The 23,606-nt window shown below is 45.9% G+C and overlaps 1 protein-coding gene and 1 pseudogene across 1 annotated transcript in view; one reads left to right on the plus strand and one right to left on the minus strand.

Annotated features, from left to right (window-relative positions):
- Positions 1-8,001: 8,001 nt before the first annotated feature.
- CLSPN (claspin) overlaps positions 8,002-23,606 on the minus strand; it is a 30,596-nt gene continuing 14,991 nt past the window's right edge. Inside the window, exons 10-25 of the mRNA XM_008694404.2 lie at positions 22,701-22,921; positions 21,550-21,725; positions 21,147-21,211; positions 20,354-20,553; positions 19,874-20,028; positions 18,453-18,679; positions 17,805-17,916; positions 14,509-14,584; positions 14,190-14,293; positions 11,982-12,146; positions 11,770-11,891; positions 11,402-11,529; positions 10,966-11,068; positions 10,125-10,207; positions 9,703-9,864; positions 8,002-9,401 (exon numbers count right to left, since the gene is read on the minus strand). Of these exons, the coding sequence (XP_008692626.2) occupies positions 9,291-9,401; positions 9,703-9,864; positions 10,125-10,207; positions 10,966-11,068; positions 11,402-11,529; positions 11,770-11,891; positions 11,982-12,146; positions 14,190-14,293; positions 14,509-14,584; positions 17,805-17,916; positions 18,453-18,679; positions 19,874-20,028; positions 20,354-20,553; positions 21,147-21,211; positions 21,550-21,725; positions 22,701-22,921 (2,210 nt within the window). The 3' untranslated portion in view covers positions 8,002-9,290. The remainder of the gene's footprint in view (positions 9,402-9,702; positions 9,865-10,124; positions 10,208-10,965; positions 11,069-11,401; positions 11,530-11,769; positions 11,892-11,981; positions 12,147-14,189; positions 14,294-14,508; positions 14,585-17,804; positions 17,917-18,452; positions 18,680-19,873; positions 20,029-20,353; positions 20,554-21,146; positions 21,212-21,549; positions 21,726-22,700; positions 22,922-23,606) is intronic.
- On the plus strand, positions 14,844-15,491 carry LOC103666394 (annotated as a pseudogene).

The raw sequence follows: 23,606 nt of genomic DNA on the forward strand, positions 1-23,606 counted from the left end.
GGCACAGAGCTTGACCCATCTCAGGACTGCCCCCGGGGAAGGACTGAAAAAGAAGTAGGGTTTGGGGTTTAGCCTGGAAATAGCCTACAGATAAAGGGCATGCAACAAAGGCTTGCTGGGTGAGTTAATAGCTGCTAACAAAAGGTACCCCGTTTGTTGTCTACACTCCTTTCCCCAGCCCCTATCCTCCAGCCACATCTGGCTCCGATTCCTGGAACAATCTTAGGGAGAACATTGGGGGTTAGGGAAGAGAGGGAAGACAGGTAGGTAGAGATGCTTAAACCAGTAGATTAAAAAAAATGTTTTTTGGGGGGTTGCCTGACTGAAGGTAGAGCATGCAACTCTTGATCTTGGGGTCATGAGTTCGAGCCCCATGTTGGGGGGTAGATTGTACTTAAAATTAAAAAATATATATCTTTAAAAAAATGTTGGGTGGTTAGGTGGTTTTGAGAAGCTAAATTGTGACAAGAACAAATTTGTTTTTGCCTTCTAGCCTCCACACCTCATGTCACCAGAACCAGATCAAAAAAAAAAAAAATCATCATAATAAATAAAACTAAAAATCAATAATGTTAGCAGAACAGGGAGAACCAGATTGAAGTGGCCATCCTCAGACTGGCCCCTGGGCCTCCTGCCCCAAGCTCATAATTACCCTGTCACACAGAAAACAAATCTATTGTGGGTGTTAAAAGTGGAGAGGTGGGAGATCCTGGGCGAGGAGGTTGCCCAGCACAGGAGGGGGAAGGGAGTTGCAGTAGGAAGACGGATTGGCCTTTGGTGCTGGGGCAGGAGGGGGGTCGTTTGAGACTGACAAAAATTAAGGCCTTGAAAATTTCCGAAAGTTTTCTTCCCTGAGACAGGAGGGTAGACACATGAAGGGAGGTGATCCTGCCTAATATTCAACAGTAGTGGTGGGAAGTCAGAGGGAGAGGTCCCCCAGCCCACTTTGCTGAGCCCAGGAGGGTGGGTTGCTATGCTGCTGCTGCCCTCTGGTGGACATAAAGAGTATCACCACCTCCAATGCTGGAAACTTGCTGGAAACAGCAAAGAAGTCTGTCTCCTTTCCTGTTCTAAAGCCTTGGCCACCAGGACTAGCACACCCCAGGAGACAGTTTAGCAGGGAGGACACTCATTAGGAAGTGCCCTTGGGATCAACATCTGTGGAAGGGGGGGTAAAGAAGCCAAACTGCCATTCAGGCCCCTGATAGCCTCAGCCAACTCCTCAGGGAACTCGGAAGGTTCGATGGCCCTTCCGAATTGTCCCCAAATGAGCTGAGATGGCCAGCCCTTCATACTCCTGTCACTGGATGCGGGCCATGCTGGAGAGGGGCATGACCTCAGGCAACGGGTGCTCTGCTGCAAAGGCAGTCCCCCACCGGGCCGGCCCCTGAAAGCTGTGTGCAGACAGTGCTCCCGGAAACTGGGCCAACAGGGTCTTCCTCCAAGTAGGACGGGACAGCGCATTCCCGTCTACCCCACACACCGCAGATACCCGTTAAACATGTGTTACACGAGCGAGCGGCCCTGTTAGATCACGCCTCAGGCTCCAGGCTCCGTGGGGACAGCCTGCAAGTCTGTTACTCAAGCACCTGATCTTGGGAAATGGTCCCAGGAGACTTCGTGCTCGAACTCGTGGGTCCATCCATTCAACAAGCACTTATTGGGGTTTACTGTGTGCCAGGCCTGGAGGGAGACACTTTACCAATGTTTTTCTTTTTCTTTCTTTTTTTTTAATTTAAGATTTTATTTATTTATTTGACAGAGAGAGAGAGACAGCCAGCGAGAGAGGGAACACAAGCAAGGGGAGTGGGAGAGGAAGGCTCTGCTGGGAGCCTGCTGTGGGGCTCGATCCCATAACGCCGGGATCACGCCCTGAGCCGAAGGCAGACGCTTAACCGCTGTGCCACCCAGGCGCCCCTGTAACAATGTTTTTCTTATTTAATCCTCACGACAGTGCGCCAGTACTCAGATAATTCACAAGTTATTAAGTGCCTTTCACCGTGCAATGACACTTTTAAAAATGACACAATGGGACAAGTGCTATTGCTTCTGTCTAAGGTCCTTCGGGCCACAAAGGGGTGTCGCTGTGTTCTGTGTGTGCATGTATGTAGAGAGCTGGTTCTTTCTCTGCCTTTAGCCAGGGTATTTCCTCGATCACAGCCGAGAGTTGTGCCTCCGTGGCTTCTGGCTTGAATTCCTTTCTAACAGTGTTGCTGCTTGGAGGTCACAGAAGCACGGGCTTTAAAAATTCCTGGTTGTGGGACACCCGGGTGGCTCAGTTGGTTAAGCGTCTGCCTTCGGCTCAGGTCATGATCCGGGGTCCTGGGATTGATTTCCCCTATCAGGCTCCTTGCTCAGCGGGGAGCCTGCTTCTCCCTCTGCCCGCCGCTCCCCCTGCTTGTGTGCTCTCTCTCTCTGACAAATAAAGTCTTTAAAAATATAAATAAAAATTCCTGGTTGTAGCTACAGAGCTAGCTCCTTCCCTGGCTATTTAGAGGAGAGACCTCTCCTCATCCCTGGGGCTCTTTGGCCATCTGATCCTTAGAAAGTCATGAAAGGGTGAGTTCGACGTCTAATGTCTAACTTCCCTATCTGCATGATCATTTGGGGAGAACCTTGAAGGGACAAGAGGTGGACGTTTCTGCTCCAAAAACCTCTCTGTACCCTGTACCTCTCGCTAACCCGACTTCGTAGGAGGTGAGGGCTGGAGAGAGAGAGAAAGCTGTCAGCTGCTGTTCCATTATAGGCCTGACCCGTTCTCATCTTTGGCCCATTAAGTGTCCCAGCACTCCCAGCCACCAACATAAAGATTTTAGTTTTCTCATTTGGATTCCAGTCATAAAGAACTTGAAGGAAAAAAGGTGTGTATGTGTGTCGGGGGCGGGGGAAGCTTGGATGTCATGGAGAAATTTCTGGGTCTGACTACAGAGAGACATAAAGTACCCTCAATATTCTTCACCCCCTCCCAACCACACACACACACACACACACACACACATGCACACACACGCACACACACGCACACACGCCTTTCCTCCTGGGCCCCCAGAACCTAATTTTTCACGTTTGGAAAACCCAGATGATTTTTGCCTGGGTCCATCTGGTTTTCCAAATAACCTGTCTTTTTGATAAATAACATAAGTTAAATTAGACAAGACAAACAAAGAGAGGGGTGGGCAGTCAGCTTTTTTCCATCAGTCTCTGGGAGAGACAGGGGCCGAAAAACATACACCACGACTCACTCCCAACCCTGCCCTAGCACTTTCCACCCCTTAGACTGGGCCCTGGGGTTCCCCAGCCCGGAGCTGGGAGCCGCCCTGCACCCCCACACGCCGAGCCCACCAGCCAGCGAGAATACCAGACTGTGGTGCTTTCTACAATGAAGGGAACCCAGGCGTTCAGCCCCAGAGCTTCCTCCGAACACCCTGAGGCTGTGGTTGCTTCAAACCCCCTTTCCCATTATGTAGCCCACCACAGGGAAGAACTGGATCAATACACTGAAAATGAAAACCTCGAAGGTGAGAGAAGAGAGGACAGAAAGAGGGGACGGGAAGGAAGCGAATAGCGCCGACAGACAATACGCCTACCGGGGCTAGCGCTCTGGCTCCCGGGTCTCAGAAGGTACAAGTGAGGTGACACCAGCCGTCCTCAAAGCCACGCCGATTCCCTCGGCTGGCCGCGAGCGTCCGGGTCCACGGTCAGCGTCCATCCCAGCCACGCCCGCAGGGCCCAGCACAGAGCCGGCCCGCGGGCCATGGGCCGCTGGCTCTGGCAAGGCTCGGCTTCTCCTCCCCGCTCAGCCAGACCCTAACGAGGCCTGGGCCCGTCCTCAGCAGCGGGCTCGTGGGCGTTACGCGGCCCCGTCCGTGTGTGCCATCCTTTCAGATCAATTTGTGCCTCGGATCCCAACCACCACCCTGTGAGCTAAACCAAGTCATCTCACTCGGGCCTCGTTTTCCAGATGAGGATAAAAGTTCAGAGAATGACTTCTTCAAGGTCATGCCACTAGGACGTTGCAGAACAAGGACGTAAGGCTTCACGCAGCGACTGTCTCCGCACTCTCCCCACTAGAAAGCTTCCTCGTAAGCAGTTCAGCTCCGAGCTTCTGACCGTTAGCTCTTCCAGCTCTTCCTGAGCAAGGACGTATTTATTGAATGATTCTATGTGCCGCGTACACTGTTACCTATGCTTTTTTTTTTTTTTTTTTAACATTTTAAAAAAGATTTTATTTTTAAGCAATTTCTATACCCAACGTCGGGCTCAAACTCACAACCCCAAGATCAAGAGTCACACGGTCTACGGGCTGAGCCAGCCAGGAGCCCCTTTCATTACATATTTTTAAACAAAACAGATATGGTCTCTGCTTTTACAAAATTTAGTCTAATGGGGAAGACAGAACTACACAAACATTAAGGAGGCAAATTGTGATGAAAGGGGGTGTCTGGGTGGCTCAGTTGGTTAAGCACCTGCCTTGGGCTCAGGTCACGATCTCAGAATCCTGGGATCAAGCCCTGCACCGGGCTCCCTGCTCATCGGGGGTCTGCTTCTCCCAATCTCTCTGTGCTCTCTCTCTCAAATAAATAAATAAAATCTTTTTTTTTAAAATGTGGTAAAAGATGAAAAAGAAAAGGAAACTAACATAGGTGAGCTGATTAAGAAAGGGGTGGTAATGGAAGGCTTCTTGGAGGAAGTTCAATCTAAGCTAACATCTGGAGGATTATATACTAGAGTGAGACAAAAAAGGAGGGTGAGAGAAGGGCATGCCAGGAAAAGGGAAGAACACTTCGGAAGGCCCGGAGGTTAAGTGTAATGTGGAAGGAGAGTGGACAGGAGGTTGGGAGGCAGCGTTGGACGGCCTTGTAGGCCATGAAGTTTGAGCTCCGTTCTGAGCGCAACGGAAACAATAAAGAAGAGGAAGGAGAGAATTTTTTTTTAAGATTTTATTTATTTGACAGAGAGAGAACAAGCACAAACAGGGAAGCAGCAGAGGGAGAGGGAGAAGCAGGCTCCCTACCCAGCCAGAGCCCAATGAGGGGCTCCATCCCAGGACTCTGGGATCATGACCTGAGCCGAAGGCAGATGCTTAACCGACTGAGCCACCCAGGCGCCCAAGACACCAAAAGGTTTTAAATGAGGGAATGGCATCCTTCAATTTATGTTTATAAAAAGGTCACCCTCTGGCTGCTGTGCATAGATTAAATGGAAGGCAAGCTAAAATAGGAGAGGAGAGGTCAGGAGGCTGCCGCAGTCCGCTGGCAGGAAGTCATGGAAGCTTGGATTAGGGCACTGGCTATGGAGCTCTGAGGCAGTGGAGTCAAGATGCAATGTGGAAGTTGAACTAACAGGTCCCAGAGAGTGTTTGATCGTGGAAGTAAGGAAGGAGGTGTCAAGGATGCCCTTACAGGGGCACGTGCTGGCTCAGTCAGTGTAGCACGCAACTCTTGATCTCAAGGATGTGAATTCAAGCCCCATGTTGGGTGTAGAGATTACTTAACAATAAAATCTTTGGGGCACCTGGGAGGCTCAGTTGGTTAAGCATCTAACTCTTGATCTCAGCTCCAGTCTTGATCTCAGGGTTGTGAGTTCAAGCCCTGCACTGGGCTCCACATTGGGCCTGGGGCCCACTTAAAATAAAAAGAAAAATGAATATTAAATAAAGATGGTCTTATAAATTAAGTCATGGGATGTAATATATAGCATGGTGACTATAGTTAATAATATGGTATCGCATACCACAAAGTCGCCAGCAGAGTAGATCATAAAATTCTTTTATTTTTTTTTTTAAAGATTTTATTTATTTACTTGACAGAGATAGAGACAGCCAGCGAGAGAGGGAACACAAGCAGGGGGAGTGGGAGAGGAAGAAGCAGGCTCATAGCGGAGAAGCCTGATGTGGGGCTCGATCCCATAACGCTGGGATCACACCCTGAGCCGAAGGCAGACGCTTAACCACTGTGCCACTCAGGCGCCCCTGGCTCATAAAATTCTTATCACTAGAAAAAAAATGCATAAGTAACCATGTGTTGTCATAGATGCTAATAAACCAGACTTACCACGGTGATCATTTCCCAATATGTACAAATATCAAATCGTTATAATGTACGCCAAAAACTAATATAACATTATATGTCGATTACAACAAAAAAGAAAATCTTTTTGCCTCAGATTTGAAGGAATGAGGAAATGAAATAAAATCTTCATAACTTAAGAAAAAATTATGCCTTCAGGTTTCCAGCCTGAACGACTGGGTATATGAGGTACTTTTTCCTGAAATGAGAAACATTGGAGGAAGAGCAGGTTTTTAGAAGGAAGGAAGATCGTATACTTTTTTTTTTTAGAGTGAGCTCTGGGCCCAACGTGAGTCTTGAATTCACAGCCCCAAGATCAAGAGTCGCTCGCTCCACTGACTGCACCAGCTAGGTGTCCCGGGGAAGATCACATTTTTAAGATGCTTTTTAAGATCACACATTTGAGATGCTTATGAGACAACGGGCCTGTTAAGGACTTGTCCACAAAACGTGATACAGTTGTGACGGTGGCAATTTCTTAGGCTTGCAGAATAGCACTTGACATAATGCATTCACGTTCATTTTCCACCTTAAACCTCACAGCAACTCTGAGACAGGCATGAATGACGATCCTCATTTTACAGCCATACGTGGAGGCTCTGAAAGGTGTGGCATTATTCATTCAACCTTTACTAGGCAACACTACATTCCAGGCCACATGTCAAGGAGTGAGGAGAGGGCCCCTGGCTGGCTCAGTCCGTAGAGCGTGCAACTCCTGACCTCAGGGTTGTAAGTTCGAGCCCCATAGTGGGTATAGAGATTACTTTAAAATAAAACCTTTATGAAAAAAGAAAAAAGGAATAGAATACAAGGTAGAAGATAGAATACCGTCTCAAGTATGACATGATCAGATATCATGACACCCCTCCCAGAAATACGCTCCCCTATTCTTAGGTGAACAAGTCTTAAGACAGGAAGCCCCATGAGTTATTGAACAAGTACAGGACATAAAGACCAAAACTGTCCAGTCTGAACCATTAGAAATTCTCGAAGGGTACAGTTTGTGGAGAAGCAGTTGAGATGAGGGATTGCAAGGGAGCTGAGAAGCTTGTCCTCATGCGCTTTGGTGAACAGAACCTGACGCTCTAGGCAAGAGGCCCTAGAACAGTCTGTACAATGGTGGACTGAATCAGTGAGATCAGAGACCCGTTCGCATGAAGTCAATACTGCGTGTCCCTTCCCCACGGTGTGGAACCAGGAGGTGGAAGGACAGACACTGAGCCTATCTCTCTCACAGACGCAGGGCTCTTACCCCTCCAGGTGTAAGTTCCAGGCTGGGAGTCCCAGCAGAGAGCTATAGCAGCAGGCCCTGGCGCCTGTTTCACTAAAACATCACTGAAGCTGATGGCTCAATGTTTGGGGCACAGGCCTCTGGGTCAGGAGGCAACTCTCCACTTCAATCCTGTTAGCAAGGTTGAGGCTTCCCTTGCCCTAAGACAGCATACCCGCATGGGAAAAAGTGACCCAGAGCAGAAGACCCAACTTCGCTTTCTCCCAAGAGTGCTTTCTTTCCAGAGCCTAGGACAGAAACCTTTGGGTCCCTGGATATCTTTTGCACTGCTTTTCTTATCCTCAGTGGTCAATTCCAACCCTCTTCTTCTCTCCCCGCAAAAAGGATCTGGGAAAGCAAGAGGGGAGAAATATCTCGCCCTCCTTCCCAGCTCTCTTTTGCGTGGCCAAGGCTGCCTGCCTGGGGCCCTGTTTAGAGGGCTCAGAGGGAGGGGCATTGGCCCTCACCTTAGACCCAAGGCTGCCAATCAAAGAGCTATACCAGGTACCATTGATGTAAGCTCTTCTCACTTGCACTGAACCAAAGGCACTTGGGGAGTTAATGTGATCGATTCAGCAGAGCAGAGAGGGACAGGGAGGCAGCCTGAAAACTGTGCTTCTGAACATCAGACAGGCACTGACCGAAGAATGAGCACCCGATCTGGACGGCAAACCCTGCCTTCGGGCATTGAGATTTATTGAAACGCTACATACATATTAAAACATCTTTATATACACTTTCCCCATTACAAGATTACAAATATACAAATTCAAAGTCAGCATCTTGTGTATTAGAAACAACTGGAGAAAACCTACACCCTAACTCCAGCAAACTGGTGTTCCCCATCTGCCCATAACGAACTGGCACAATCCATCCAATCTCTCGAGTCTAGCTCCTGACAGTGAAACCACAGTATTCACATGGAATGTTTTTCCAAAGCAGCAGTGACACTCAGTGCTGAGGGGGGGGAAATCTGTCTAGAATTCTGAGAGCCTCATGATTGTTCAGGGAAAACTGGGAATGGGGGGCAATTCTCTTCAACAATATTTTGATTATAAACTCGATAGTGGTCTTCTCTCTAAATAAGCAATGAAGTTGTCCTCTGACTGCGCAGGGCAATGAATAAACCCAGTTGAATGCAATAAAGAATGGTTATACATCTTTTTGTCAGGATGAGAAGGGAGGTCCTTGAGCAACATTGTTTCATGTTGAGAATTTAGTTCCTGGAGAGAGCTCTCTCAGCCCCATTAGATACGTAATATGGACAGACACCGGGTGTGTGTAACCCTTTATCTTCAGCCTCGTAGTCAAGAAAATTAGGGCCAACGTCCTTCTGACTTGGGTACCGATTTGAGTCCTTACTATAAGGGAAGCAAAGGTTAAGCAGCAAGTTGAGGCTTTTGGGAAGACGCATACAAGAAAACAGAAGGGGCGAGACAAATATAACAGCCCATCTGTTGGTTCTGAGGTCCTCCAAGAAGGCTCTCTTTCACTGAGTCCAGGTCACTGTGGGGTACATCCTAGGGTGTGAAGGATTCCTTCTGGTATCGACATTCCCTGTTTTCTGGAATTTTCCGTAATGCCACATTTGTTCCTCCTCCTCCTCCAACCACCCCTTTCACAAAGAGCTGTCAACCCAGGAGGCTGCTAGGATAAAATATTAAATATATAACGGAGGAAGTGAGCCTTCACCCAAGCATGCATGAGTTAATGTTGTAAACACTGCAGAATTAAGATTAGTGGTCAACCCAGCAGATAATACTAGGGAAGGAAAAAGCCGCCCAGAGCGGTGCAGGGGGAAGAACTGGAATCTCTGTCCGTAATCTTAATGCACTGATTATAAAGTGGAGTGGAGGGGAGGGGAGATAGTCCACGTGAACATCGGTTCCGATCTTCAACACCAGAAACTTCTCAAAGCAGTCTCAACACAGGTGCCAGCACCCCTGATGATGTTAGCTTTCCAAGTATCTGAAGATGCTTTGCTTCAATCCTGAAGTGCTGTCATCTGTTTTGAGGCGCTTAGGTGAGGGGGATGTCATTAAAGATGCAGCCCTTCTCCTTACCTAGAGAGCAGAGAGAGAGTCAGGACCAGCTCAACCCTCATACGAGTACTTATCTTCAATTAGCTCTTAAGGAACACGTAGTTAAATCATGGACTTTTAGGGAAAAGAGAAATATAAACTTTCCAGGAAAGTTTCAAAGCTGATTACCTAGCTTTGGGGGGTAGCAGTCCTCTTGTACTTTAAGATTAACACCGGCAGTGTAAGCCTTTAAGCCAGAAATATCTACATATTTTATTTACGAACGAACAAACAAACAAATCTTGCCGCGGAGAGTCACCAAATCAGTCCTCAAATTCCCTACCTGAGGCTTAGGCAATTCCTTCGCTGCCTCGGCCTTAACAGGAGAAAGTGTATGGAAGACAAAGTTTCTTAAATTTCGGGGTGCACTGGGGTTCAGGTCAGAGAGGGTAGCCAGTTTCTGAAGCACAGCTTTGGGCTGGTTTAGCAGTGAGCCCGTCTTCAACTGAAGAGAGAAGAGTCGATTAGCATCAGATCCCAAGTGCCAAGGGCAGAATGAGAAGTCAGCCCCGCCCTGCCTCCGCAGGTCTCGAGGGGACATATTTCTACCCCGCTCAAGTAGAAGACAAAGAGCAGACCCCTTCGACACCCACTTTCATTTCCTGCAGCCTCCTCCTCCCTTAACGACGAGTACTCCCTCAGCCTGACCTGGGCCTAGAGAACCTTGCAGATCATGACATCAGGCTAACCAAGTCCCCAACCAACCTGATGGGCACTTTCCGGCCTGATGGCTTCAAAAGGATTTCTGAGTAAAGACTTTGGTTCTTGAATAACCACAGTGCGATTGGCTGAAACGATAAGACAGAGAGGCTTATTCTGGGCAAAGCTGGGTAGAACTACCTTTAAATCTAAACAAGCTAAGAAGCCTGTAACTGAACCAATAACTCGAGGGGCGCCTGGGTGGCTCAGTCAGTTAAGCGTCTGCCTTTGGCTCAGGTCATAATCCCAGGGTCCTGGGATTGAGCCCCAAGTTGGGCTCCCTGCTCAGTGGTGTACCTGCTTCTCCCCTTCCCTCTGCCGCTCCCCTTGCTTGTGCTCCCTCTCTCTCCCTCTCTGTCAAGTGAATAAATAAAAATCTTAAAAAAAATAAAGCTTAAGAACTCGAATTGCTCTATAATGGTGCCTTGAAACTATAGTAAGGAGCGGCAGGAAGACAGACAATCAACTTGAACATGGACAAACAGTTAACAGTATAAGCAAAAACAAGCGTGGTAAGAGTAAAGAATAGTTTCAAGAGCCTCATTCTGGAATTAGATATATCTGGCTTCGAAGTCAAGCTCTGACACAATCCTGGGCAACTAAATAAAGAAGCCAGAATTCCTACTCTGAGCTGCCTTAGACAATAAAGTCAAACCAGCTACATATCCTCACAAGTACAATGTCCACTGCCCAATAGTCTAAGATCCAAGAACACTGTCCTTTCCCATCTCGGAGGGCCCTCTTTAAGACAATGTTATCCGCAATAGTCCCTAAGGCTGGAGCCACTTCCAAGACTCCAGCACGAACAATCCAGGGGGCTGAACCTGGAGGAGGACTAAGAGCTCACCGTTTTTCTGTAGTGCTTTGGCTGTAACTTTCTTGGCTAGCATCATAAACTGACTGTCTTCCCCAATGTCTTCTTCCTCAGCTGCCATTTTCCCCTGCTGTGCCTAGAAATAAAAATCAGCATTAACAGAAGTCTACCGCACCCCCGAATAGTTAGCATAGCCTGGATTGTGAAGCTAAGGCACCTGGGATATCATTTGTTTTCCTTTTTGCAAGCTTTGTTGCTATAGACCAAAAAGAAAAAAAAGATATTGGAGAAACAAACATGAACCGAACTGCTCATGGTCATCTCAAAGCACAAAAGAAAATTCAAGGAGGAAAAGGGAAAGCAATAAGTTGCCCAAGATTTTGAAACTACCCTGACAAGTGAGGTGAGCGGGTCCTCTCCTCCTCCTAAACTAGGGACAGAACAGAGGACTTTGTTGCAGATTTTCTACCTGGTCCCGAAGCCACTGCTCTCGTTCAATTCGCTCCTTCCTCCAACGGGCTTCGGTCTCGTCAAGCTGCTCTTCCATCTGATCCTCATCTGAGTCTCGGTGGAACAAGTCCATCTGGGAAGCATCATCTAAAGCAAAGAGTCAAGGCCATCAGCATTCTGCAGTCTCCCAGGAGAAGGTGCCCGGACAGACACGAGGAACGCATCGTTCATCAGACGGTGACACAAGCTTTCCCCAGTCACTAACGCAAGTCACGGTTATAGCCAGGTCCTCAACAGCCTGCTGTGGTTTTGATTTCCACTCGGCATCTTAAACCGGACAAACACGGAGGCTGTACCGTTTGTTTCTGAAAGCAATGACCAAGATACCTATGTTTTTCCATCGGAATTTCCTCGTTCGGCCAGGACCGTCGCTGTGCAGATCCCCGTCAGCGAGGTACCTCTCCTGGTACAAACGTAGCTGTCGCTTATCATCATCCAACATCGTTTTCCTGCAGGAAAAACACAGCGTTCAAAACGGGACCACTCTGGCTGGTCGTAGAAACATCCCACCACGCAGGAGGGCCTGTTGGGATACTGACATGTGTATTTTCTTGATTTGATTCTGCAGCTCCTCATCGGAAGGAAGTACTTCGTCAATTTCGTCCTGTTCATATTCGTCAAGTTCTTCCCCGTCATACTCATCCTCACTTCCCACGTCACTCCCCGACACCTCTGCCTCATCCTCCAGGTATTTCTTCAATCTCCTAGAAAAGAATTTTGAAGATTAGAAATGCAACAATGAATACAAACACACACACACACTATGGATGCAGTGAGAAAAGCAGAACATAGAGCCACTTAAATTTTAATAATACATATTGAAGATACTTAAATTCTATCATGTAATACACACTGTATGCCGATAACTGTGCTTTGCAGGCATCGTGGCATTAGCTCAGGGGGGAGGACTATTATTCCCTTCAATTTACAGCTGGATGAACTGAGACCGAGAAAGTAAATAAATTACCCAAAGCCACGCAGCTAGGAGGTAGCAGAGCCTGGATCCGATAAAGTTCTTTTAAGCCAGAACTCCCAATCTCCTCTCCACATTTGGGACATACCTGCCGGCAGGTCCAGGTTATCCTGCTCTGTATTTAAGCTCACCAGTGTTGGGAGACAGAGACAGTGTGGTAATAGCCTGGGATCTCTTACAGCCACCAGATCTTTGACCCCCAAGTTAGAGGCATGACTGAGGCTCAGAGTTACTGGTAAGTAAAACCACTACTAGTTAGTTTCGTGACCTCAGTTCCTACTGAGAACAAATCTGCTGTCACTTTGGGTTCAAAGTCCTGACATCTATGGTCATGAGTGGCAGAAGTTTGATGGCTTTCTGAAGGCTAATTTTTATCAAAGACTTGCATTATTTTTTTTAGAGCTGAATTCCTCTAAATCTTAGGGTTCCTGGGGAATTCCTTTGAGGGCTACCACCTACTGAGTTCTCTAATCTTCCCATTTACCCACTTGGAGCACTTCAACGTTCAGCCATCGTTCTTTCTAAGATTTCATTTGGACAAAGGACTCTGCAGTTAAATAAGGTTTAAGAACCACTACCTTAGAAAAATCTATAGATGACCCAAAGCTGCAAGAGATAGTTAATTTGACAACTGACAAATTAAAACCCCAACCTGATCTTACTAGAATGGAATGATGGGCTAGAGACAATAATATGGAGCTAGCAGGGATCAGTATGGTATTCTAACATGTGAATTCCAAAAGTCATCCACGTACAATATAATACTGAATACCTCGTAAAATGGTCTTTATAGGGCACCTGGGTGGCTCAGTTGGTTCAGCGACTGTCGTCAGCTCAGGTCATGACCCTGGAGTCTGAGGATCAAGTCCCGCATCGGGCTCCCTGCTCAGCGGGGAGTCTGCTTCTCCCTCTGACCCTCCCCCCTTCATGCTCTCTCTCAAATAAATGAAATCTTAAAAAAAATAAAATAAAATAAAATGGTCTTTATAAAACTTTTAACATCATGGGAAAATGTTTATGTATATCCTAAGTGAGAAAAAAGGAAGACACAAAAGTGTACATACCAAAAAAAAAAACAACAAACCTGCACAGATCTCAACTATATGAAAATTATTGCATAAAAATGGTTATGGAGCAGTCTACCATCCACATGTTCATTAAATATTTGGACGGTGAACACAGATGACTTTTTATTTGTAGCTTTCTGTTTTCTTTTAAATATTCTAAAATAAATGGCTTACTTTCATAAGCAGAACAACAAAACATTAAAAAAAATGAACGGGAAGTCATATGCCCAAGACTAGGATGAGGAAAACCTGAAATGACAGTAATTCATAGGAAAAAAGACCCTATTCCTAGACAAGCAATTTTCCTTGTCTACTGAGTCCTCAGGACCTACAGTGACTCAGCTCTTACGATCCTTGGTTACTTTATAAGTAGTATGCGTCCAGAACAAGCGTGTGGTTGTACCACTACCTACAGCCGGAGTCGGGCCACACCTGAGGATAAAGAGAATAGCCAGGACATGAGGAGTTGGGAAGCGATGTCATGTGAGAAACAGCCGAAGGAACTAGAGATATGGTATAGAACTCACTTACAGGAGTCCCTAACCATCTCTGAACACTCAAGAGACGTCATGTGAATGGGGTTTACTTGTCTGTGTTAACCACAAACAGCAACCGAACCAGCGGACTTAGGTAAACCGGTAGCAAGCTACAATTCACCCGTCAGGAGAACTTTCTCTAGCGATGGAAGGAGTGGACGTAACACCTACATTTGCCTTCTCAGCTTCTCAGACTGCTGCAGGAGCTCTTCCTCATCGTCATCTTCACGGTCTTGCAGGGCCACATCTTCGTTAGCAGAGTTCCTGCCTTCATCCTGAAAAATCAGAGTATCACACACCAAGTTAAGCAGAACAAAACGTGTCCGCAACTAAAACAGGATTTATAAACTTCTGCCCAAACATCTCTTTCTAGGAAATGGCTTCGGAAAACACGCCAAACGTAGAATTCTCAACAACTCAGATGAGGAAAAAGGCAGACGGCAGCAACACCACCTGGCCTTCAGATAGGATTACTCTGCTTCAAACTCACCTCATCGCTATCAAACTCATCATCATTTGGGACAAGCCGGAAGTCTCCAAATTCCTCCTCCTCACCTTCTTCTTCCCTACAGTGCAGATCAAGAAACCAATAAATATGTTGTTGAAAACAAACTACAAGGATTCAGCCAACTTAGGAATTGAAACTATTTTATTGGCACCAACAATCTCTTCAAGAAACAGGAAACAAGATACCTTGCCCTTAAAAAAAAATTGTTTGTGATAAAATACACCTAACATAAGGCACCTAATCTCAGCTGGTCTGCCCGAGACCCCCTTGAGCGCCAACCCTGTTCCCCCGCGCGGTCCTATTTCCGCTCCAACAAGATGAAAGAAATGACCAGGAACCAGGAGAAACTCGCCAAACTGTATGCACACGTGCACATTGGTGGGAAAGGGACTGCTCGCTGAGAGGAGGAGGTTCATAGAACGGCTACAGCAGATGACTAAAAACTTCGGTTCTCCTTAAAGAAGTGAGTGGGAAACAACATCTCCGGTAGTGAAGAAGTGACTACGTTCACACACCAAGGAACAGCGATCCACTTGAACAACCCCAAGTGCATGCCTCGCTGGCAGCGAACACTTGCACCATTACAGGCCGCGCTGGGACAGAGCAGCTGACAGCAGTGCGCCCCAGGATCTTAAACCAACTTGGCGTAGACAGTCTGACTGGTTGAGGAAGACTGGCTGAAGCTCTGCCCACACCATCTGGGGATGGAAAAGCACCGCTTGCTACCAGAGAGGAGGAGGACGATGAAGTTCCAGATCTTGGGGAGAACTGTGATGAAGCTTCCAGGAGTGAAGCAAACTGAACTGAGTCAACTTCTAAAGAAGATAAAACTTGAAGAAGTGACTGGGAGCTGCTATTTTATATTATGACCGCTTTTTAAAATTTTGTTCATGGATCTGACAAAATCCAGATCTCTAATATGTTTCAGCCCAAGCCCCTTGGACACTGCAGCTCTTTCCAGGTTTTGCTTAGACACAATTTATTCTTTGCAGCTAATGAAGCTGAAGAAGCCTGGGAATAAAGTTTGAAACTTTGATACAAGTTAATGGTTTAAAAGTTAATAAAGTGCTTTGCCTAGGGGAAAAAAAATCACATAAGCACAATGCCCAGAGCCGAGCCCGACGCGGGGTTTGATCTCAAGGCCCTGAGATCGCAACCTGCACCAAAAGCAAGAGTCAGATGCTTAACTGACTGAGCCACCCAGGCGCCCCAAAACGTTGTACCCTTTAAACAACAATTCTCCACTCTTCCCTCCCCTCAGCTCCTGGGCAACCATCCTACCTTCCGTCTCTATGAATTTGACTGCTCTCAGTACCTCAACTAAGTGGAATCCTACAGTACTTGTATTTTGGGGACTGGCTTATGTCACCTAGCATAATGTCCTCAAGGTTCATCCACGTTGCCACGTGTGTCAGAATTTTTTTCCCTTTTGAGGCTGAATAATCCAGGGTGTGTGTGTGTGTGTGTGTGTGTGTGTGTGTCCACCACATGTTATTTCTCCACTTGGGATGCTTCCCACCTTTTGGTTATTATGAATAATGCTACTATGAACATGGGTGTACAAATATCTGAGACCCTGTTGCCACTTCTTTTGTGAATATACTTGAAAGTGGAATTGCTGGATCATATTCTATTTTTAATTTTTTGAGACACTACCATTCTGATTTCCACTGAAGCTTCAACATTTTATATTCCCACCAGCAGTGGAGAAGGGTTCCAATTTCTCCATATCCTCACAAACACTTGTTGTTTTGTGGGCTTTTTTTTTTTTAATAGTAGCCATCCTAATGGGTGTGAGGTAGTATCTTATTGTGGTTGTGATTTGCATTTCCCTAATTATTAGTATCGAACACTTTCATGTGCTTATTCTTACCTTTTTTTTTTTTTAAAGAGAAATGTCCTGTTTAATGGTAAAGCTTAGCACACTTCTAGCACCAGCCATGGCCTGAAGTCGAAGCAGCAGGGACAGGAAGGTGACTCCCATGGAGTCTCACACGGCAAAGACAATGAGGAAGGCGACCATCACACAGAAGAGCCCCATGTTCTCAGACAGCGCAAAGCCCAGAATGGCACAGGAGAAGAGCTGCTTGAGAGATGGGCTCCTGGCACAGTCAATGATCAAGCTGCAAACACTGTTCCAGTGTCAGCCCCTGAACCAGCCACACTGATCGTGGCAGCCCCAGCACCAATAAACGTGGCTGCTGGGGCACCTGGGTGGCTCAGTGGGTTAAGTGGCTGCCTTCAGCCCAGGTCATGATCCCAGGGTCCTGGGATCGAGCCCCACATCAGGCTCCCTGCTCAGCGGGGAGCCTGCTTCTCCCTCTCCCTCTGCCCTTCCTCCCCGCTTGTTGTCTCTCTCTTTCAAGTAAATAAGTTTAAAAAAAAATTTTTTTAAATAAAAAATAAAAGAAATAAATGTGGCTGCTGCAACGATGTCCCAGGAGACAACACTGGTCTGGAACTCCGTCAGGCCCCCTGGAATGGGGAGCTGCTGTAGGATGGCTGTTTAGATGGGATCCTGGCCTACTCAAGGAGGCACACACAGGCCTAACTGCAGCCCTGGTACAACAGTGGATCAGAGCCAGAGGAATGAGCAGTGCCCAGTGGTCTGCACTGTCTGCCCCCAGCTTTCGCTCTAGGTCTCTACTCTTGCTGTTTTTGTTTTTGTTTTTTTTTAAAGATTTTATTTATTTGACAGAGAAAGACACAGCGAGAGAGGGAACACAAGCAGGGGGAGTGGGAGAGGGAGAAGCAGGCTTCCCGCTGAGCAGGGAGCCCAATGCGGGGCTCGATCCCAGGACCCTGGGATTATGACCTGAGCTGAAGGCAGACCCTTAACGACTGAGCCACCCAGGTGCCCCATGTTTGTTTTTTTATTTTTTTTAAGACATTATTTATTTATTTGAGAGAGAGAGAAAGCATGAGTGGGGGGAAGGGCGGAGGGAGAGGGAGAAGCAGACTCCCTGCTGAGCAGGGAGCCCAACCCGGGGCCAGTCACGGGGCTCAATCCCAGGACCCTGAGATCATGACCAGAGCCCAAGTCAGACGCTTAACTGACTGAGTCACCCAGGCACTCCATATTCTTGAGTTCTTTAACCCTGTTCTCCACCAACTAAAGGAAAGCATTGTAATTTCCTTACTTTGTAAACGAGACTCAAATATACTTGCAAGACTCTCAGACAGGACATGAAGCCCCTACGATGGTTCGTTATTGCTGACCTCAGGATTTTATCAGAAGACTGGGCCTTCCTACGTTCCCTCCAATCGCTGAGACTCACCTGTCTGTGGGGAAAGAACCTGAGCAAAGAGCAAGTGCTTCTTCCATGGGGTCCCCCAAGCTGCTCTCCTTCTCCTGCTTATTTAACTCTGATGGAGCCAGAGTAGAGGCATCTGTATCACAACAAAGAAAAAGATTTGTCACCAAGAAATAACAGCCTTGTCCTCTCTCCCCAGCTCAATACAGTTCTAAGGTAAGCTTGCCAAAAAGAGCTCACCATCCATCCATTCAACAAACTCTTATTTGGTGCTTCCTATGTGCCAGGCACCAGGGACACAGTAGTGAACAAAACACAAATCCCAGCTCCCACAGAGCTGACATCCTAGCATCGGCGAGAGGGAAACACACAGGTGGAAATAAGCAGACATTTATATGAAATTTACTACACACCAACACTCTTCTAAGCTTTGCACGCATATTCACCATAAATGAGAAATTGCATGACAAAAGCCGAAGCTTAAGCTGACATTTTAGCACCTTAAGAAAGTAAGGGCTCTAAATGTCATGAAGCTAAGAATTCAACCTACACACAAGAATCCATCACAGCCCTGTTTCCTGTGAACTTTTCACCCAAGGGCAACAGGCTTCAAGGACACTGACTTAAGATATTTGGCTGTGATGAGCCTGATACTCTCTGTTGGATATTTACCCTGAGAAGTGAATTTTCCGGAACAAAGATTCAGAAGTTCCTCCAGGTTCTCTTTCTTGTCGTTCTTCCTGGGCAGGGTTTTTTCAGCTTGAGAGGTGAACTTTCCGGTACACAGATCCAACAGCTCATCCATGTTGGCATCCATGGCATTCTCATCCATACTGGCCAAGGGCAATCCAGGCTTCAAAGCTGGGTATTGATTCCTGTGGTTTCTAACATTTAAGAACCTACAAGCACAATAAAAAATATAAGAAACTGTCTAGGGGAAAAATAAAGTAGAGGCTAAAAAATTTTAAAGAGGATTTTTTTTTTAAGAAGATGGGGGGAGGGGCAGAGGGAGAAGTTGAGAGAGAATCTTAGGTAGGCTCCATACCCAGAGCAGAGCCCAAGGCAGGGCTCGATCTCACAACCCTGAGATCATGACCTGAGCCAAAATCAAGAGTCGGACGTTTAACTGACTGAGCCACCCAGGCACCCTGTGGGTAAAAAAAATTTGATGTTTGTAAAATCAAACTTAAAAGCTGAATTCCAGGGGCGCCTGGGTGGCACAGCGGTTGAGCACCTGCCTTCAGCTCAGGGTGTGATCCCGGCGTATGGGATCGAGCCCCACATCAGGCTCCTCCGCTATGAGCCTGCTTCTTCCTCTCCCACTCCCCCTGCTTGTGTTCCCTCTCTCGCTGGCTATCTCTGTCAAATAAATAAATAAAAACTTAAAAAAAAAAAAAAAAAAGCTGAATTCCAGGGGTGCCTGGGCAGCTCAGTCGGTTAGGCATCTGCCTTTGCCTCAGGTCATGATCTTGGAGTCCTGGGATCGAACCCCGAGTCAGGCTCCCTGCTTGGCGGGGAGTCCGCTTCTCCCTCTCCCTCTGCCCCTCCCCCCGCTCATGCTCTCTCTCAAATAAATAAATAAAATCTTAAAAAAAAAAAAAAAAAAAAAGCTGAATCCCAAACCAGAAGACCAAGGATTCAAACTGTAGCCTATGATAATCTAAAGAGGGAGGGAATTTAATAAAAGAATAAATGCTATTTGAAAGGTAAAGGAGTAAAGGATAATTTTTGGTTTCAGACAGTGCCAGAGTAGAACTCGGTGTTATATCCATGTAATGTGCCACGGATCTGTCCATCCTCAATCCCACACAACAAGCCTAACACAGCAGGACAGATAATTCAATGCCCTTACAAGAGCTGTGCATTTCAACTAAAGCAGAGATCGAAGGATCGGAATGCCAGCAAGGAATATTTACGTTTTATTTTCTGGAGAGCTTTTGTTCAAACTTGCAGAATGTAATACTAATGGTCTGTACACCTTCTCTTTCTCAGAAGAGAAAGCACAGATGGAGCGACAGAAGCTCACTTTATTTTTAAACAAAATTAAGCAGTACCCAGCACCATCCCACCCACAGAAACATAAAACTACCTACCCATCTGCATCCAACAGTTGGCTCTGAGTGTCATCTTCTAAACAGAACTGGAAGTCTCCGGCTCCTAGGAAAAGTGTCTTAGGCTCTGGGGAGGCGTTATACAGATCCTGGGAATCCTCTATGGGAAGTGAAGGCTCAGACAGCTTTCCTGAACTCTGGCACCAAAACAAAACCAAACAAAAACAAAACATTTTATAATTGTCATTCACTGTCATGACAACAACAGAAGTTGCTATTTACAGGATTTTATCTACTCTCAGGCAATTGTAGTTGAGGAGGACAATGCATAGCCAAGAGAAGAAGAAAGAAAAATGTCTTCAAGAAAGTAAGGACACTGGATGAGGCTTGTTTTTAATACACAAGGGGGTGGTTTCTTTAAACTGAACATACATGATGTGGTGGGAGCTGGTTGGCTTGGACACAATTTAGCAGTGTGGGAAGTAAAAGGAGGGGGAGATCAGAAAACCATTACCATCTTACCTTAGAAGCTGAGCTAACCAAACTGGCTCGAAATAGCCCAGGGGAAGGAGACCTGAATCCTCCTGCCGTAGGGAAAAAACTGGTCCCACGGCCTGTCTGTCTGTTGCAAGGCTGATAGGATGGAATCGTGGAGCCAATCAGCTCAAAGCTGCTATTGTGGCTGCTCTCCTTTGTTAGCAATGAGCATGAATCATCTTCATCTAAAGAAAGACAAATAACTTTTAAGTGCATGATTCCAGAAATCAGGTGGATCTGTTTAGGAAAAAGAATTGAGAATGAAACTGTCAGGTAACATTCACAGGCAAACCTCTCAGGTTATATGTTCTCAAACATGAAGTTGAAGGTAAATTATAGTACTAAGATGGCATTATACGATCAGGATTTATCACTGAGCTAAGTGACATCTGAAAGTTCCCTTCTCTCACCCTGCCTAATGCCTATGATCACTCTCATTATCCAATCACGTATATATCTTACTTTCATCTACATGTGACAGAAATATTTCACAGTTCACTTAATCAACACACACTACTGAGGACCTATTATATGTCCATGGTCAACTGTAAGGAACTGAATGTAAGTTTTCAAAAACAGAACCAAGAAAAAACTTCTAATTCGTAAATTCCTTTCAGAAAGATTTTCTAACTCATAAATTCCTTTCATTGCCACAGGGAAGACTGAGAAAACTCTACTAGAGTTAAAAAAAAATGGAATCTTATGGAATTGTAGTCCTTAAGTACCAAAGTTAGAGGAGCTAAGAAAAGTCAAGTTCTGTATAAGAGTCACTACTTACCCAGTTTGCTAGACCTTTTGCCTGAGATTTCATCTGTTTCTGATTTTTCTTCACTAGGAAAGTAACTACAAAATAAGAAGGTAAATTATTTATTTGTTTCTGCCTTTTTTTTTCAAAGATTTGTTTGAGAGAGAGAGTGAGAGAGCAAGTGAGTGCACAGAGCACACAGGAGTGAGGGGAGGGGCAGAAGGAGAGGAAGAGGGAAAGAATCCCAAGCAGACCCCCCGCTGAGCCCAGAGCCAGGGGCAGGGCTCCAACCCAGGACCCATGAGATCACGACCTGAGCAAAAATCAAGAGTCAGACGCTTAATTGACTGAGCCACCCAGGCACCCCATGTTTCTGCTTCTTATGAGAGGGGCAAACCCACGGGAATCTTATCTTTCCCTAGAGAGAATTACTTACCCCATCTTGGAAGAGTTGTCCTTAAATAGAAGTAAGGTAGAATCGGATGACAGAGGCTTGGGGACAGAGAGAAGGCCAACTGACTTGCCAATGTCACTACTGCCATCACTGTTGTCTTTATCCATTTCTTTCTCTTTGGTTTCTATTTCTTCACTACTGAGAAGGAATTCTGCAATCTTCACCAATCACGCCACCCAAAAACAAAGAGTCAAAAAATTTAAAAGCAAATATGCTGTTAGCCTGAAATATGGCTGCTTGGTTACAGGTCACATCTTAGATCTGGAAAGGTAAACTTGCAGGAAGCTCGGTCTAACCATCAGCAGTGACATAACTTCCCTGACGCTTCTAGAGCTCTTTTATATTTATTTTACCTTTCACCCTCCCCAACTTGCTATAAGATTGTGAAAGAAGACTGAATTATCATTTTATTGAGGCAATGAGAGGTTAAATAATGAGCCCGAGATTGAAGGACAACTAGTAGCCTCAGACCAAAAACAGGCTGTGACATGCTGCCCAGTTCAGCCATCGCTTTCTTCTTTCTTTACCCAGGGATAACTCTGAACCAATTCTTGCAGTGACTGCAGAGTTCCAACAAGGGAGTTTTCCTTTTTCTTTTTTATTATTTATTATTATTATTGTTATTTATTATTTATTTTATATCTTTCTTTTTCTAAATACCCAAAACCCTATCATCATCTACCTTACCCAGGCAGAAAACAATACTGTGGAACGAGGGCAGGAGGCCCTTTTACGAATACCCTCCCCAGCAAAGAAAGAAACAAACTCAGAAGGTCTCAGCCTGCCTGAGAACTTATTCCAGATCTCCACCTGACCAAGGTTAAGACTGCTGCTCATTCTGAAGAGAGAAAACTACATGAACAACAGAGATAAAAGCATCTATGAATACAAAGCCATTTACGTTTTAGCCTTATATTTCAATAAGCAGACTAACAGGTAGAAGCCAAGGCTAGAGGCAGTGAACGGCAGGTAGCCAAAGGTGCTGACAGAACTGAATGTACTAGGACTTCGGTATCTCTGCCCCTAAAATCTCTTATACAATTGAACATGCTTACTCTACTCTTATTCAAATCTGATTTTCTATTTCCCTGATCCATCCTGACCAAGTAACAAAATTAAATAATTGTCAGAACCTCCTGATTGCCTTCTTCCTCCTCTTCTTCCGCTAAATCTCCCTCTTCCTCCTCTTCTCCATCTTCCTCCGACTCATCTGTCATTTCTTCCTCCTCTTCCTCTTCTTCAAATCCATCTTCATTATCTAACTTAAATAACGCCTGGCGCTTTTGGCGCTCCTCAAGCCTACGGAGTTTCATCGCTTCCTGTAGTTTGGCTTTCAGCACCTGGAGCTTCTCACCTGAACAGAAAATGAAGAAATGCCTTAGCCGTAATGACCGACTACCTATTGTAATCATGGAAGCGTGCATTTTAGGCAACTCCGGAAGTGCTCTAGTCATATCATACCCCCAAAGGAAAATCAGACACCTTGGTACTCTAGGCTTTTGTTATTTTAACAAATAAGAATTATTAAGAACTAAAGTGTAAAAGAGAACTTCCACAGTGATGTTCTACACCCTGGGATAATATACTACACAGAGATTATAAAGTTATTAAAGAGGGCAAAAAAAGGGTGGAAGGGTAGGACTTTGAAAATCTCTGGCTCAGAAGCCATGAAGGACAACCTTGATAATATTAAAGAAGAAAATAAACAACCCAAGAGTAAAATGGGCAAAGGGTATGTTCAAAGAAAAAAATGAACATATGTGGTTAATAAACAAAAATAATGCTTAACCTCATTTCTCTCTCTTTTTTAATATTTTATTTATTTATTTGACAGAGCAATAGAGACAGCGAGAGAGGGAACACAAGCAGGGGGAGTGGGAGAGGGAGAAGCAGGCTCCCCGCTGAGCAGGGAGCCCGATGCGGGGCTTGATCCCAGGACCCTGGGACTATGACCTGAGCCAAAGGCAGACGCTTAATGACTGAGCCACCCAGGCGCCCCTTAAGATTTTATTTTTAAGTAATCTCTATACCCGACATGG

Source organism: Ursus maritimus, unplaced genomic scaffold (assembly GCF_017311325.1).
Source record: "Ursus maritimus isolate PB19 unplaced genomic scaffold, ASM1731132v1 scaffold_32, whole genome shotgun sequence".
In the NCBI taxonomy this organism is placed as follows: domain Eukaryota; kingdom Metazoa; phylum Chordata; class Mammalia; order Carnivora; family Ursidae; genus Ursus; species Ursus maritimus.